Consider the following 13,125-nt stretch of genomic DNA (forward strand, 5'->3'; position numbering starts at 1 on the left):
GCTTCAGACATGCGGCCTATGTTTTCACACTCATACTTCACCCAGATCGTTCGGAAATATTCAGCGAAACCCAAGCTCCTTTTTCGGAGGATGAATACCCTCCCCGATTGAAAACCTTAAACTTTCATTCTGCTTTGAGAGTGGAAAAGTCCCCTCAAGATCACTGGCTGAATTTATTACCAAGAAACATTACCCTAACTTCTTTTCAAGACCAAACAGTTAGATGCGCTTCAAAATTTCCATAAAATGGACTGGCGGTTTATTTGCACACCACCAAATATTCCCAAGAGTGCCGCCGGGTTTGGATTTTTTTTAAAAAAGAACGTTTCGCGTCCACACACCTTTAAGATCTACAAAGGCAGGAAAAACTTCATCTCAAGGGAGGATGCATCAACCGCAGACCCCTCTCCCCGGACCCCGACGGGTTTTTAAAACGATCCTTTCCGGTTCATAAAAACATTTAAATCAAACTGTGATATTCTGTCATGAGATCGGCTCGGGTTTCCCTTCGCCTTTCCAGTGCTGTAAGTAAAAATGCCGTACCTACTCATTTAGAACATTGTCACTAATAGATCTTCACTGTAGCTTTTTTTAATTTTGTTAAAAATGTCCAACACGATGGATACATGAACTGCCGATACATCAATACAAAAAAGCAATACAAATTAAGCCGCCGAATACAAAAATACATTGAAATACATGAACACCACAATGAAACTACAGCACTATCCAGAATTGTTTTATGTGAAAAAAAAAATTAAATAAAAAGTTTTCATATTAGAGAACGTAGGGATTATCCACTGGGACAGTTATGTACTTCACGATTTCTATATACAGTATAGCATAAAATACTTTTAAAAGATATGACATTTCAACTCAGCGATATGTGATATAGGTTTCTTTTACACTAAGGATATCGACAATATGGATAAAAGCGATGGCCTCCCATCGACTGTTTGGAAAACTCGGATCGAGACTTCAGTTCATTGGTGAAAATTTCAGTTGAGCGGGTTTGGCGCGGTAAATTCAGGAGATCCCGATCTGAAATACTCTTTCTCCAAGTAATGTACATCGTATTGCTTGAACCTATACAGTCATACAAAAGTGGCAATCATTTCTCTAAACATTGATTATGAAAGACAGCTTGCACATATACAAGTCTTGAGGGTCTGGATTCTTCACGATGCCTTATTTACAATGAAAGTGCTTCTTATCGGATCGAACATGATTGGCGCCTGTTTCTCTTGTCATTTATCACGGTCTCCCTGAAATTGGAAAAAAAAAATATCGTCTAGAAAATACCACAGCTTTGCAAACACTAGCGCGTAGAACTGCGTGTGGTTCTGAGATTAGCAGCTGAAGAGTCGATAATTATAATTTAAAAATAAATAAAAGCATAGAGGTAAACCGGTTACAAAACGGCAGAAAACTGCAATCGTCACGACGGTAAAAACTTTTCTCTGTGTGTGTGTGTGTGTGTGTGTGTGTGAGAGTGTGTGAGCGCGTGTCTTTTGTTTTTTTTTTTAATAAAGCAACTGCTAACAAAACGGCGAAGCGGTGGGATCGAAAGTCTTAAAAACGTCTTTCAGGGATTTGTCATCGGATTCTCCGTCCGGCTCGCCGTCCGGCGCCTGGCTCGCTTGTCCGGGCGGCCTGGTCTGCCTCGGATCGCTGTACTGGGGCCTGATCAGGCCGGTGAGGGCTTGAATGGGCAGATTGTGGACAGCCGGGGCGGGACTGGAGTGGACCGGCCCGGGCTTGGCCGGGGCCTTGGCGGCGCCGCTCAGTCTGTCGGCCGGAGGGGCGTCGGCCGGCCCTTCGGCCGCCTTTTCCGCGTTCGGGGCGGTCTTCTGAGGCACCGTGGCTTCGGGTGGCGCGTGCTCGCCTTTGCCGCTGCTCTTCAGGCCGCCCGTTTTCTTCGGGTTCTCCCCGTTCTCTCCGGCGGCGGGCGGGGCCGGCTCTGCAGCCGCAGCCGAGCTCTGATCCCGGGGGTCGTACAGGCTGATCCCGCTGAGCAGCGAACTGGGGGGCCCCGGGCGGACCCCGGCCGAAGCCGACAGCTTCGGCGCGTACGGGGGGAGGGCGTCGGGGTCCGGTCGGCTCGCCGCGGCCCCCGAGGGCTGGGCCGGGCCGGCCCTGGCCAGGCGAGGGTCGAACTTGGAGGGGTGCGCGTCCTTCGCGATCCCGTGGTGGGTCTCGGTACTGGGCAGTCTGTGGAGCCTCGGGTCGACGTTCTTTTGCAACCGGGGGTCGCCCAGTTTGCTCCCCGGGCTGTGGCTCTCCGGGCACTGGTCCAAGAACCCGCCCCGGCTGGCGTGGTTTTTGGCTTTGGAGGCCAATCTCGGATCGGCCGGCATCGCGCTGGGGTGAAGGTCGCCTTTCGGGTTCCGCAGTTTGTTGAGCCTCTGGTCGGCTATGAGGGGGGGGAGGGGTAAGTTGATGGAGGAGACCGGGTCGGGCTTGGGCAGCGGCACGGGGAGCAAGTCTTCGGGGGCCCACACCACGTGCTTGGCGAAGTTGGGTTTGGTCAGGGTGATGTCCATTTTGATGTGGCTGAACTGCCTCAGTTGGGACCGCGGGTCCTGCAGCGCCGCGCCGGGGGAAGGCTCCAGGGGGATCAGGAAGGCCTTCTCTCGCAGTTCCCGTTCGGCCTCTTCGTCGTCGTCGTCCGGCCCTTTCTGCTTGACCTTGGCGCCGGCGTGGGGCACGTCGAACTTGGCCGTTCCGGCCGAGGGCCCGGCGGGGCCGCCCTCGTTGGCTTTGAACTTCCTGGGATCCCGCGCCAGCCTCGGGTCGAAGGGGGCGGACTCGGACGGCTTCCGGCCGCTCTGCCTCGAGCCGGGCCGCAGGCGAGGGTCCGCGGCCTGGCTTCCGGGGCTCTTCTCCTTGGCCAGCCGCAGGTCGGCGGGGGCCCCGAGATCCGCGGGATGTTTCTGCTGGTTCCTCAAGGTCTCCGTTTGCTTCTTTAGCGTTTTCAGTATCGACTTGACGCTGCTGCCCTCTTCCTCTTCGCTGCTGGAATACCAGTTTACGTTGTCATCTGAAAACAGATGGGGAGAGCGTTTTTAATCGAAAAAGGGCGGGACCGCTGAGTATTCATCCAGATTCGTCCATTACCATAGGGCACAATGTCTGCTTCGTAAACACGGTTTCGCTTGAAGCTTATCCAAAGAGGTGAATGATTTGAGTGCTACTTGGATTCGAGGGGGGCCAGAATCTCTCTTTTTTTTTTCTGATGGCGTTTGTTAAGCCCTTATTAATCAATCAATCGTATTTATTGAGCGCTTACTGTGTGCAGAGCACTGTACTAAGCGCTTGGGAAGTACAAGTTGGCAACATATAGAGACGGTCCCTACCCAACAGGGGGCTACTGTACTAAACACTGGGGTAGATACAAGACAACCAGGTTGAACAGAGTCCCCGTCCCATATGGGGTTCACAGCCTTAATCTCCATTTTACTGATGAGTTAAGTGAGGCAAAGAGAAGTGATGTGACTTGCCCAAGGTCTCGCAGAAGACAACAGGTCCTCCGACCCACAGGCCTGACAGAAGGCCCTAGTTAGTTCTTGGGTCAGGGAGCTTTCCCCACAGAGGAATGGCCCCTGCAGCCTTTTCCCTTCTTACACATCCAGGACTAGAACCTTCTAGACTCTAAGATCCTTGGGGGCAGGGATCATCCTCTCCTGCTCCTTTTTTATTGTACCAAGCGCAGGTAAGCGGACACGTGGCGGAGCCAGGATGAGAACTCACAGGCCCGAGCTCTTTCCACTAGGCCATGCTGTTTCCCCTTCTGAAAATTTCTTAAATGAAATGCACGGTATTATCTGGCCAGATAGCCCTTCTCTGCCCAGGAAAGTTACCACCTTTTGGGGTTTTTGGTGGCTGAATGCATCATCCCTTTGAGTCCAGAGGAAGTTTAAAAACCCTGGACTAAGCACTCCGGTTTCTGACGAGTTTTAGGGAGATGTCACGGATTGGGACGTGTCAGATTTGAGACTGGCTGATGCCTGCCTTTAGAATGCAAGCCCCTTGAGAGCAAGGCCTGCCTCTTACTGTAACCATGCTTTCCCAAACACCAAGTGCAGTGCTCTGAGCACAACGAGTGCTCAATAAATGCTGCTGAAGGAATAAAAGAATGAATAATTGGCCAGCCCGCTAGGGCCAAGCCTTATAATTGACTCCTCACCAAACTTCCCAAGATTTGCCTCAAAAGAGAACCCAAAGAGGAATGGTTTGGACTATTCAACTTGTCTTCAGCATCGTGCTTGAAAATTCCCCACAGGGTGGTCATCCTAGGATACTGGTTCTCTTCCAACAACTTTCGATTCTGGGCCATAATAATAATAATGGCATTTATTAAGCACTATGTGCGAAGCCCTGTTCTAAGCGCTGGGGAGGCTACAAGGTGATCAGGTTGACCCACGGGGGGCTCACGGTCAATCCCCATTTTACAGATGAGGTAACTGAGGCCCAGAGAAGTGACTTTCCCAAAGCCACACAGCTGAGAAGTGGCGGAGCTGGGATTTGATGATGATGATGATGTTGGCATTTGTTAAGCGCTTACTATGTGCAAAGCACTGTTCTAAGCACTGGGGGGATACAATGTGATCAAGTTGTCCCACGTGGGGCTCACAGTATTGATTCCCATTTTTACAGATGAGGTAACTGAGGTTCAGAGAAGTTAAGTGACTTGCCCAAGGTCACACAGCAGACTTGTGGTGGAGCTGGGATTCGAACCCATGACCTCTGACTCCAAAGCCCGTGCTCTTTCCACTGAGCCACGCTGCTTCTCCAATCAGTTCCGTGGTCTCACGAATGCACTGTACGCTCTGCCAAGTCACTCTTAATGGGTGTAAATGTACAGGCAGACCTACGCCGGCTGCTTTTTAAGAACTACCTGATTGATTTTTTTTTTTAACGGTATTTGTTAATCACTCACAATGTGCCAGGCACTGTACTAAGCCCACGGGTAAATACAAACTAGCCAGGTTGGACAGTCTCACGGTCCACAGGCTCGCAGGCTCAATCCCCGCTTTACATATGAGGTAACTGAGGCCCAGAGAAGTGAAGTGCCTTGCCCAAGGCCACACAGCAGACAAGTGATGAAGCAGAGATTAGAACCAAGTCCCTCCAACTCCCAGGCCCGTGCTCTATCCACTAGGCCGTGCTGCTTCTCTGCTGTTCAGATTTTCCTTTTACCTTCTTCCTTGCTCAGTGTCCTCTGGGGGTGGTTGCTGATCGGTTCTCCGTCCTCTTGGTGTTTCTGGCTGAGTCTCGCAAAGAGGGCTTTCTGCATTGCAGGAAGGAAATCGGGAACATTGAGAGCGGGTGTCCGGCCTGCGGTGTTGATACAGTCGGATTCGTTTCCGCTGTTGTGTGGTTCTTGGGCCATGATGTGAGGTTGATGTTCGGTATATTCACCGTGCCACATCCCTTCTGTGTAGGCGACAACAACAACAAAAAAAAGGAGTGGGAAATTTAGTAGGCCGACGTCTCACTCGACGGTACTACTAAGAAACGCTTTTATGGCATTTATGAATCCAAGGAATTCGGAGCTAGGGATCAAATTGTTTCTGACTCTCCTCCCGGCCCCTCACACTCTATTTGGACTCTGAGCCCCTTTGCATGTCTTTACTTGATCTTCCTGTATTTACCCACCAAAACGATTCACTTTAGATTTAGTATGAACTGTTTTTAAAGTTTTTTTTTCTTAAAAAAAAAAAAGAAACCTAAAGGAATCCTTTTGTGAATCGGCTTCAGAAAAGAAACAAAAAAAATCTTGGTGTTAAACGTTTTGTGGGAAAACGTTCTCCAAGTATCATTCATATTGTGGACTGGTGAAGTTGAAGGGTGCACTTGCTGCTTTGGATAAGTACTTTTTTCCTTCTCTTATAATAGTAATAGTAGTAATAATAATAATAATAATAATAATAATAATAATAATAATAATTGTGGTATTTGCGAAGCGCTATGTGCCAGGCACTGTACTAAGCACTGGCACCTTCCCAGACTGAGCCCCCTCCTTCCTCCCCCTCCCCATCCCCCCAGCCTTACCTCCTTCCCCTCCCCACAGCACTGTATATAGGTATATATGTTTGTACGTATTTATTACTCTATTTATTTATTTTACTTGTACATATTTATTCTATTTATTTTATTTTGTTAATATGTTCCGTTTTGTTGCCTGTCTCCCCCTTCTAGACTGTGAGCCCGCTGTTGGGTAGGGACCGTCTCTATATGTTGCCAACTTGGACTTCCCAAGCGCTTAGTACAGTGCTCTGCACACAGTAAGCGCTCAATAAATACGATTGAAAGAATGAATGAATGAATGGGGCAGATACAAGAGAGTCGGATTAGATACAGTCCCTGTCCCACATAGGGCTCACAGGCTTCATCCCCTGTGAAAAGCAGCGTGGCTCAGTGGAAAAGAGCCCGGGCTTTGGAGTCAGAGGTCATGGGTTCAAACCCTGGCTCCGCCAATTGTCAGCTGTGTGACTTTGGGCAAGTCACTTAACTTCTCTGGGCCTCAGTTACCTCATCTGTAAAATGGGGCTTAAGACTGTGAGCCTCCCGTGGGACAACCTGATCACCTTGTAACCTCCCCAGCGCTTAGAACAGTGCTTTGCACATAGTAAGCGCTTAATAAATGCCATCATTATTATTGTTATTATCCCTATTTTACAGATGAGGGAACTGAGGCCGAGTCAAGTGAAGTGACTTGCCCAAGGTCACACAGCAGACAAGTGGCAGGGCCGCGATTAGAACCTGTGACCTTCTGACTCCCAGGTGTGTGCTCTATCACTAAGCCATGTTGCTCCCAAGTGCTTAGTACAGTGCTCTGCACATAGTAAGTGCCCATTAAACATGACTGACTGACTGATTGATTGATTGATTCCTTGCTGGAACCAACTGATTCCTGATTTGACCAGAAAAATGATTTCTCCCTTTCAGGCAGTTCCCGGAACTATCCACCTTACACCTCTCATACAACAGTTCAGGGAGGGCTGGCCCAGAACCAGGGGGAGGCGATTTCTCAATTACCCAGTTCATTTGATCAACGCAGAACTGGCGATTTGATGCTTCCACTTGTGGACTTGTGACAAGCTTTTTCTTCCCCTCTCAAGGATTAACTAAATGGAATGAATTTATCACGCTGACCTGGAAATGCCACATGATATTTTTCCAACTATCAATCAATCATATTTATTGAGCGCTTACTGTGTGCAGAGCACTGTACTAAGCGCTTGGGAAGTACAAGTTGGCAACATATAGAGACAGTCCCTACCCAACAGTGGGCTCACAGTCTAAAAGGGGGAGACGGAGAACAAAACCAAACATACTAACAAAATAAAATAAATAGAATAGATATGTACAAGTAAAATAAATAGAGTAATAAATATGTACAAACATATATACATATATACAAGTGCTGTGGGGAAGGGAAGGAGGTAAGATGGGGGATAGCACTCGATAGCAATCGATAGCACTGACTGTGTACCTACTGTGTGCTGAACTAAGGGCTTTGGGAGAGCACGACAGATTTAGTAGACCAGATACCAGTCTTCATTTAAAAGGGGCACAAGGGCTTTGTCCTTTTCTTTATTAGCCATCTGTTACATTAATGACGGCATTTATTACTAAGCGCTTACTAAGTGCAAAGCACTGTTCTCAGCGCTGGGGAGGTTACAAGGTGATCAGGTTGTCCCACAGGGGGGCTCAAAGTCTTAATCCCTATTTTACAGATGAGGTAACTGAGGCCCCAGAGAAGTGAAGTGACTTGTCCAAAGTCACACAGCTGACAATTGGTGGAGCCGGGGTTTGAACCCATGACCTCTGACTCCAAAGCCCGGGCTCTTTCCACCGAGCCATGCTGCTTCTCCAAATTACATTACCAAATACCATGATAATACTAATAACTGGGTACGCTGAGGAGAGAAGCGGCATGGCCTAGTTGATTGAGCACGGACCTGACAGTCAGAAGGACCCGGGTTCTAATCTCAGCTCCACCACGTATGTGACCTTGGGGAAGTCATTTCACTTCTCTGTGCTTCAGTCAACTCATCTGTAAAATGGGGATGAAGACTGTGAGCCCCATTTGGGACATGGATCATGGCCAACCTGATTAGCTTGTATTCATTCATTCAATCGTATTTATTGAGCGCTTCCTGTGTGCAGAGCACTGTACTAAGCGCTTGGGAAGTACAAGTTGGGTCTACCCCAGTGCTCATTACGGTGCTCAGCACATAACAAACCCCTCAACAGATACCATTAAAAAAAGCGATTTTTATAGACCACCACACACAGAACACACTGCATCGAAGAGCTACAGCACTTGACCTGAGATGGCTTGCCCAGAAAGAGACGTTTTTCATCGTCTAGGACCTGTTCCCCCGCCGCCACCCGGGCACCAAACGTGCGATTTCGTCATGAAAGCTTACCACCCGAGTTATTGGCTGGCTGGAAGTTATGGACGGCTTGATGTGAGTAGTAGTTGTCGTAAAAATCGGCTGGGTTCTGTAAGGCTTCGTAGCCGGTGCTGAGCGGCATTTCCCCGGGGCCCTGCTGGTAGGGGGGGACTGGAGGACCGTGATTCTCTCGCGGCATGTTCATCAGGTGGCCTTGCACCCCGGGGGTGTTGTAAGGGGAACCCATCCCGGGCGGGGTCAGAGGCTGACCCGGCTGCATGGGAGCCCCCGGTTGATTATGCGGCCCCAGGTAGCCGGAAGGACCGGACTGCAGCGGCGGGCTGTGTGGCATCGGAGGGCCGGGGGGACCCGAACACTGGTGATGTCCCGGGGAACCGGGGTGCACTGGGGGTCCGTTGGGGCCCTGGGACATGTTGGGCCCGGGGCCTGGGCTGGATCCTGCACTGTACATGTGCTGGGGATGGGGGCTGCTTCCCTGAAACTGGGGCCCAGGCGGGGAGGCGCTGTTATAAAAAGCTGGTGGCCTGTGGTTCAGGAAAAAAAGAAAAAAAAGAAAGGAATTAAAATCAGTGATTTTTGGGGAATTCCAGCCTCCAAATCAGAGCTCAGAAATTTCCAAACACAAAATTCACTACCAGTCCGTGGGATTTATTGAGCACTCACTATGTGCTACTACTATCTTGACCCGAAGAAAGGGATCAAGACCACCTAACATCAACTGCCATATGCCATTTACTCCTCCCTTCAAGGCCCTACTGAGAGCTCACCTCCTCCAGGAGGCCTTCCCAGACTGAGCCCCTTCCCTCCTCTCCCCCTCGTCCCTTTCTCCATCCCCCCCATCTTACCTCCTTCCCTTCCCCACAGCACCTGTATATATGTATATATGTTTGTACATATTTATTACTCTATTTATTTATTTATTTTACTTGTGCATATCTATTCTATTTATTTTATTTTGTCAGTATGTTTGGTTTTGTTCTCTGTCTACCCCTTTTAGACTGTGAGTCCACTGTTGGGCAGGGACTGTCTCTATATGTTGCCAATTTGTACTTCCCAAGCGCTTAGTACAGTGCTCTGCACACAGTAAGCGCTTAATAAATACGATTGATGATGATGACGATGATGCTTTACGGTATTCTGCCTTATTCCCATCCCCTCCCGCCTCAGTTTCTCTCGGTCACCTGTTTCCTCCAGCTTCGTCTACACAATCCTGCAGGTACAGAATACTGTTGTGATCCCACACACCTGGTAGCCATGTAGGGTGCGTACAGAGTAGAGGAGAGTGAACTTTTGACTATTTTTAAAGCAACTTCACTGGGTCAAGATGGAAACTGTGGTTCTTCGTTCGTTTGTTTTCTTTTTATGTTGTCAACAGTGCCCTTTCTTCCACCTTTCTTACCTTAACTGGGTGCCCCGCACGGCTCTGTTCTGGCCCCTTTTTCTTGGCCCCTGTTTCTTTTTCTGGCCCCGGTTTCTTGCTCTAAACTGACTCATTCATGGAGCTCAGCCGCTTCTGAAGTTTCAGCTACTGTCTCTATGCAAATGACTTCCAAATCTACTTCTCCAGTCCCAAACTTATCTCCAGTAATAACAACACTTATTAAGCACTCACTACGTACACCTTCGCTGTACGATAGTGCTGGAGTAGATACAAGATAATCAGGTCCCTCTCCCACATGGGGCTCACCTGCTAAGTAGGATTTAATCATTTTAAAGAGAAGGAAACTGAGGCACAGAAAAGTGAAGGTCACCTGGCAGATGAGTGGCAGAACTGGGATTAAAAACCCAGGTCCTCTGACTCTCAAGCCCACGCTCTTCACGTTGCCTCCCTCCAACCTCACATCTCCACCTGGATGTCCTACTGGCACATTGGAAGCAGCGCGGCTCAGTGGAAAGAGCCCGGGCTTGGGAGTCAGAGGTCACGGGGTCTAATCCCGACTCCGCCAGTTGTCCGCTGTGTGACTTTGGGCAAGTTACTTCCTTTCTCTGGGCCTCAGTTACCTCACTGGTAAAATGGAGATGAAGACTGTGAGCCCCAAGTGGGACAACCTAATAACCTTGTATCTACCCCAGCGCTTAGAACAGTGCTTGGCACATAGTAAGCACTTAACAAATACCAGCATTATTATTATATATATATTATTATTATTATAACATTATTATTATAACATTATTATTAGTAGTGCTCTGCACACAGTAAGCGCTCAATAAATACGTTTGATGATGATTATTATTGGATTTAACATACCTAAAACTGGACTCATCATCTCCCCTCCTAAAATCACTCCTCAAAATTTCTGCTGACCTCACCACCATCACCCCCTCCCGCCTCTCCCCAATTCCTGAGGCTCAAAACCTTGGTGTCGTTTTTAATTCTTCGCTCTCTTAAAGCCCTCGGTCTTTCGCTAAATCCTACTGGTTCTTTCTCCACGATATCTCTTGGCTTGGAGGCCCCTTCCTTCCCACGCAAAGGGCTACTGCCTGGTTCAGGCCTTTGTTCTCTCCCAAATATGTTACCGTCTAATTTGCCTAATATGCTCCTGCGCTACCCTGCCATAACAGCGACTGCTTTGGAAGGAGGTCTCCAAACTGCCAAGGCAGATAAACACTGAATCTCAAGCCAATCTCAAAGAGCTCTGCAGTAAGAGTTCTGAGGAGCACTGAGAAGCAATGTAGCCTAATGGAAAGAGCCAGAGGACCTGGGATCTAATCCTAGCTCCACTACGTGTGTGCTGCGTAACCTTGGACAAGTCACTTCACTTCTCTGGGCCTCAGTTTCCTCATCTGCAAATTGGGGCTCAAACCGTGAGCCCCATCTATCTACCCCAGTGCTTTGCACCCTGTGAGCGCGTCACAGATACCGGGATTATTAAGAATCCGACAGGAAAGTCCAACCGCAATCGCCTATCTAAACCAAGAACGGGTATTTCTCTGCGACACTTTCTAGCGGGCAGCCGTGAAGACAGCAGGCGTGGCCAGGCACTAAGACTGTTCGATGCTAAGACCTCAGAGATTAAAAGTCTCCTGGCAAAAAAACCATTACTGCACCAACACAAACATTATTGAACAACCTGTACCTGAGGATGCAGTCAAAAAAATGAGAGTTTTGGGTACCTTTGTCATGACATGCAAATGCCACCCACTCTTTGAAAAGACTACGTGACCAATATGTTGCTTTGATACATGAGGAGGGCAGCTGAGATGCCAACTTGGGCTGTTCTTCAGTCTCTGACGAGACGCATTCACCGCTACTGGACAAAGAGTAATCTGCTTTTAACAATTCACAGACTTACTTCTTTCCGATCTTGTGTGCTAAATCCACAGTCGGCTTCACCACTATTTCAAAAAGAGATGGGATTTTCTTGAACTCATCAGAAAGATCGCCTTGAAAATTGTCTTCTGGTTCAGAAAATGAAAAATGCTCTGGTGGGGTCGGCAGAAGCCCAACGCCTGGAGGCGGCTTAGGTAAAGGAGCAATGCCACGTTTCCTCAGTTCCTCCAGCTCACGCTCATCTTCATTTTGGGGCTCCTCTTCGGTATTCAAAACCTGAAATCGAAATCGCTGTTATTTTCTGCACCACAAAATCCAAATCTCAATTAAAAAAAACAAACACTTTCTGCTCCTTGAACCTAGGGTTTCAAAGGGTTGTGTGACTCCATTGAGTCGATTTTCTTTCCCAACATGTTCAGAGTCACATCTCACAGGATTAACATCGGGTTGGAAGAAATTTAGCGCATCTGTTTCTTAATGGGGATAAGGAAAACTTGCTTATAAGCCAGCTCACATTGAAGCATCTGCTGCAAAGTACCTTTGGTTACAATCCAATGATCTAGACCGTAAGCTCGTTGTGGGCGGGGAATGTGTCTGCTAATTCTGGGGTACTGACCTCTCCCAGGTGCTTAGTACTGTGCTCTGCATGTAGTAAGCGCTCAATAAATACCATCGACTGAATGCAACAGGAATGAAAAGAGTAGACTGAGATTGGAGAGAGGCAGGCTGGTTTTTCCCTGTAAAAGCAAGTCCTTGCATGGCCTTTCTGCCTGGCTGGGAATGTACCCAACTGATGAGGGCTAAGTCCCTAGAGGTGCTGGCAGTTTCACGCTCTCTCCTCGCTCTGCTGCAGTCTGGACCCGCTAAAATACAGTCAGCGGGGCGGGTTCAAAACAAAACTGAAGGAAAAAACAACCCAAACACGCCTCTTGCTCGCTGAGAGGCCAATGCGGACTGATTTTGCTTGGCTCAGTTGACGTGGTTTCACCCAAACTATGGTCCAATTTGTTAAACACCCTCTTCTCCTTAATACATGCATTCTATTTCCCCCAGTTCAGAAGTGGAGAAGCAGAAGGTTACCTAAGTCATCATCATCAATCTAATTTATTGAGCGCTTACTATGTGCAGAGCACTGTACTAAGTGCTTGGGAAGTACAAATTGGCAACATATAGAGACAGTCCCTACCCAACAGTGGGCTCACAGTCTAAAAGGGGGAGACAGAGAACAAAACCAACCATACTAACAAAATAAAATAGAGTAGATATGTACAAGTAAAATAAATAAATAAATAAATAGAGTAATAAATATGTACAAACATATATACATATATACAGGTGCTGTGGGGAAGGGAAGGAGATAAGATGGGGGGGATGGACAGGGGGGCGAGGGGGAGAGGAAGGAAGGGGCTCAGTCTGGGAAGAAGGGGC

General features: G+C 48.3%; 1 protein-coding gene across 3 annotated transcripts in view; it reads right to left on the bottom strand.

Annotated features, from left to right (window-relative positions):
- Positions 1-581: 581 nt before the first annotated feature.
- Positions 582-13,125, bottom strand: part of ZC3H6 (zinc finger CCCH-type containing 6) — a 62,355-nt gene continuing 49,811 nt past the window's right edge. For all 3 annotated transcript variants that reach the window (XM_038764085.1, XM_038763987.1, XM_038763998.1), the window contains exons 9-12: positions 11,720-11,973; positions 8,439-8,950; positions 5,200-5,436; positions 582-3,040 (exon numbers count right to left, since the gene is read on the bottom strand). In XM_038764085.1, the coding sequence (XP_038620013.1) occupies positions 1,539-3,040; positions 5,200-5,436; positions 8,439-8,950; positions 11,720-11,973 (2,505 nt within the window). In that variant the 3' untranslated portion in view covers positions 582-1,538. The remainder of the gene's footprint in view (positions 3,041-5,199; positions 5,437-8,438; positions 8,951-11,719; positions 11,974-13,125) is intronic.

This window comes from Tachyglossus aculeatus, chromosome 1, assembly GCF_015852505.1.
Source record: "Tachyglossus aculeatus isolate mTacAcu1 chromosome 1, mTacAcu1.pri, whole genome shotgun sequence".
In the NCBI taxonomy this organism is placed as follows: Eukaryota; Metazoa; Chordata; class Mammalia; order Monotremata; family Tachyglossidae; genus Tachyglossus; species Tachyglossus aculeatus.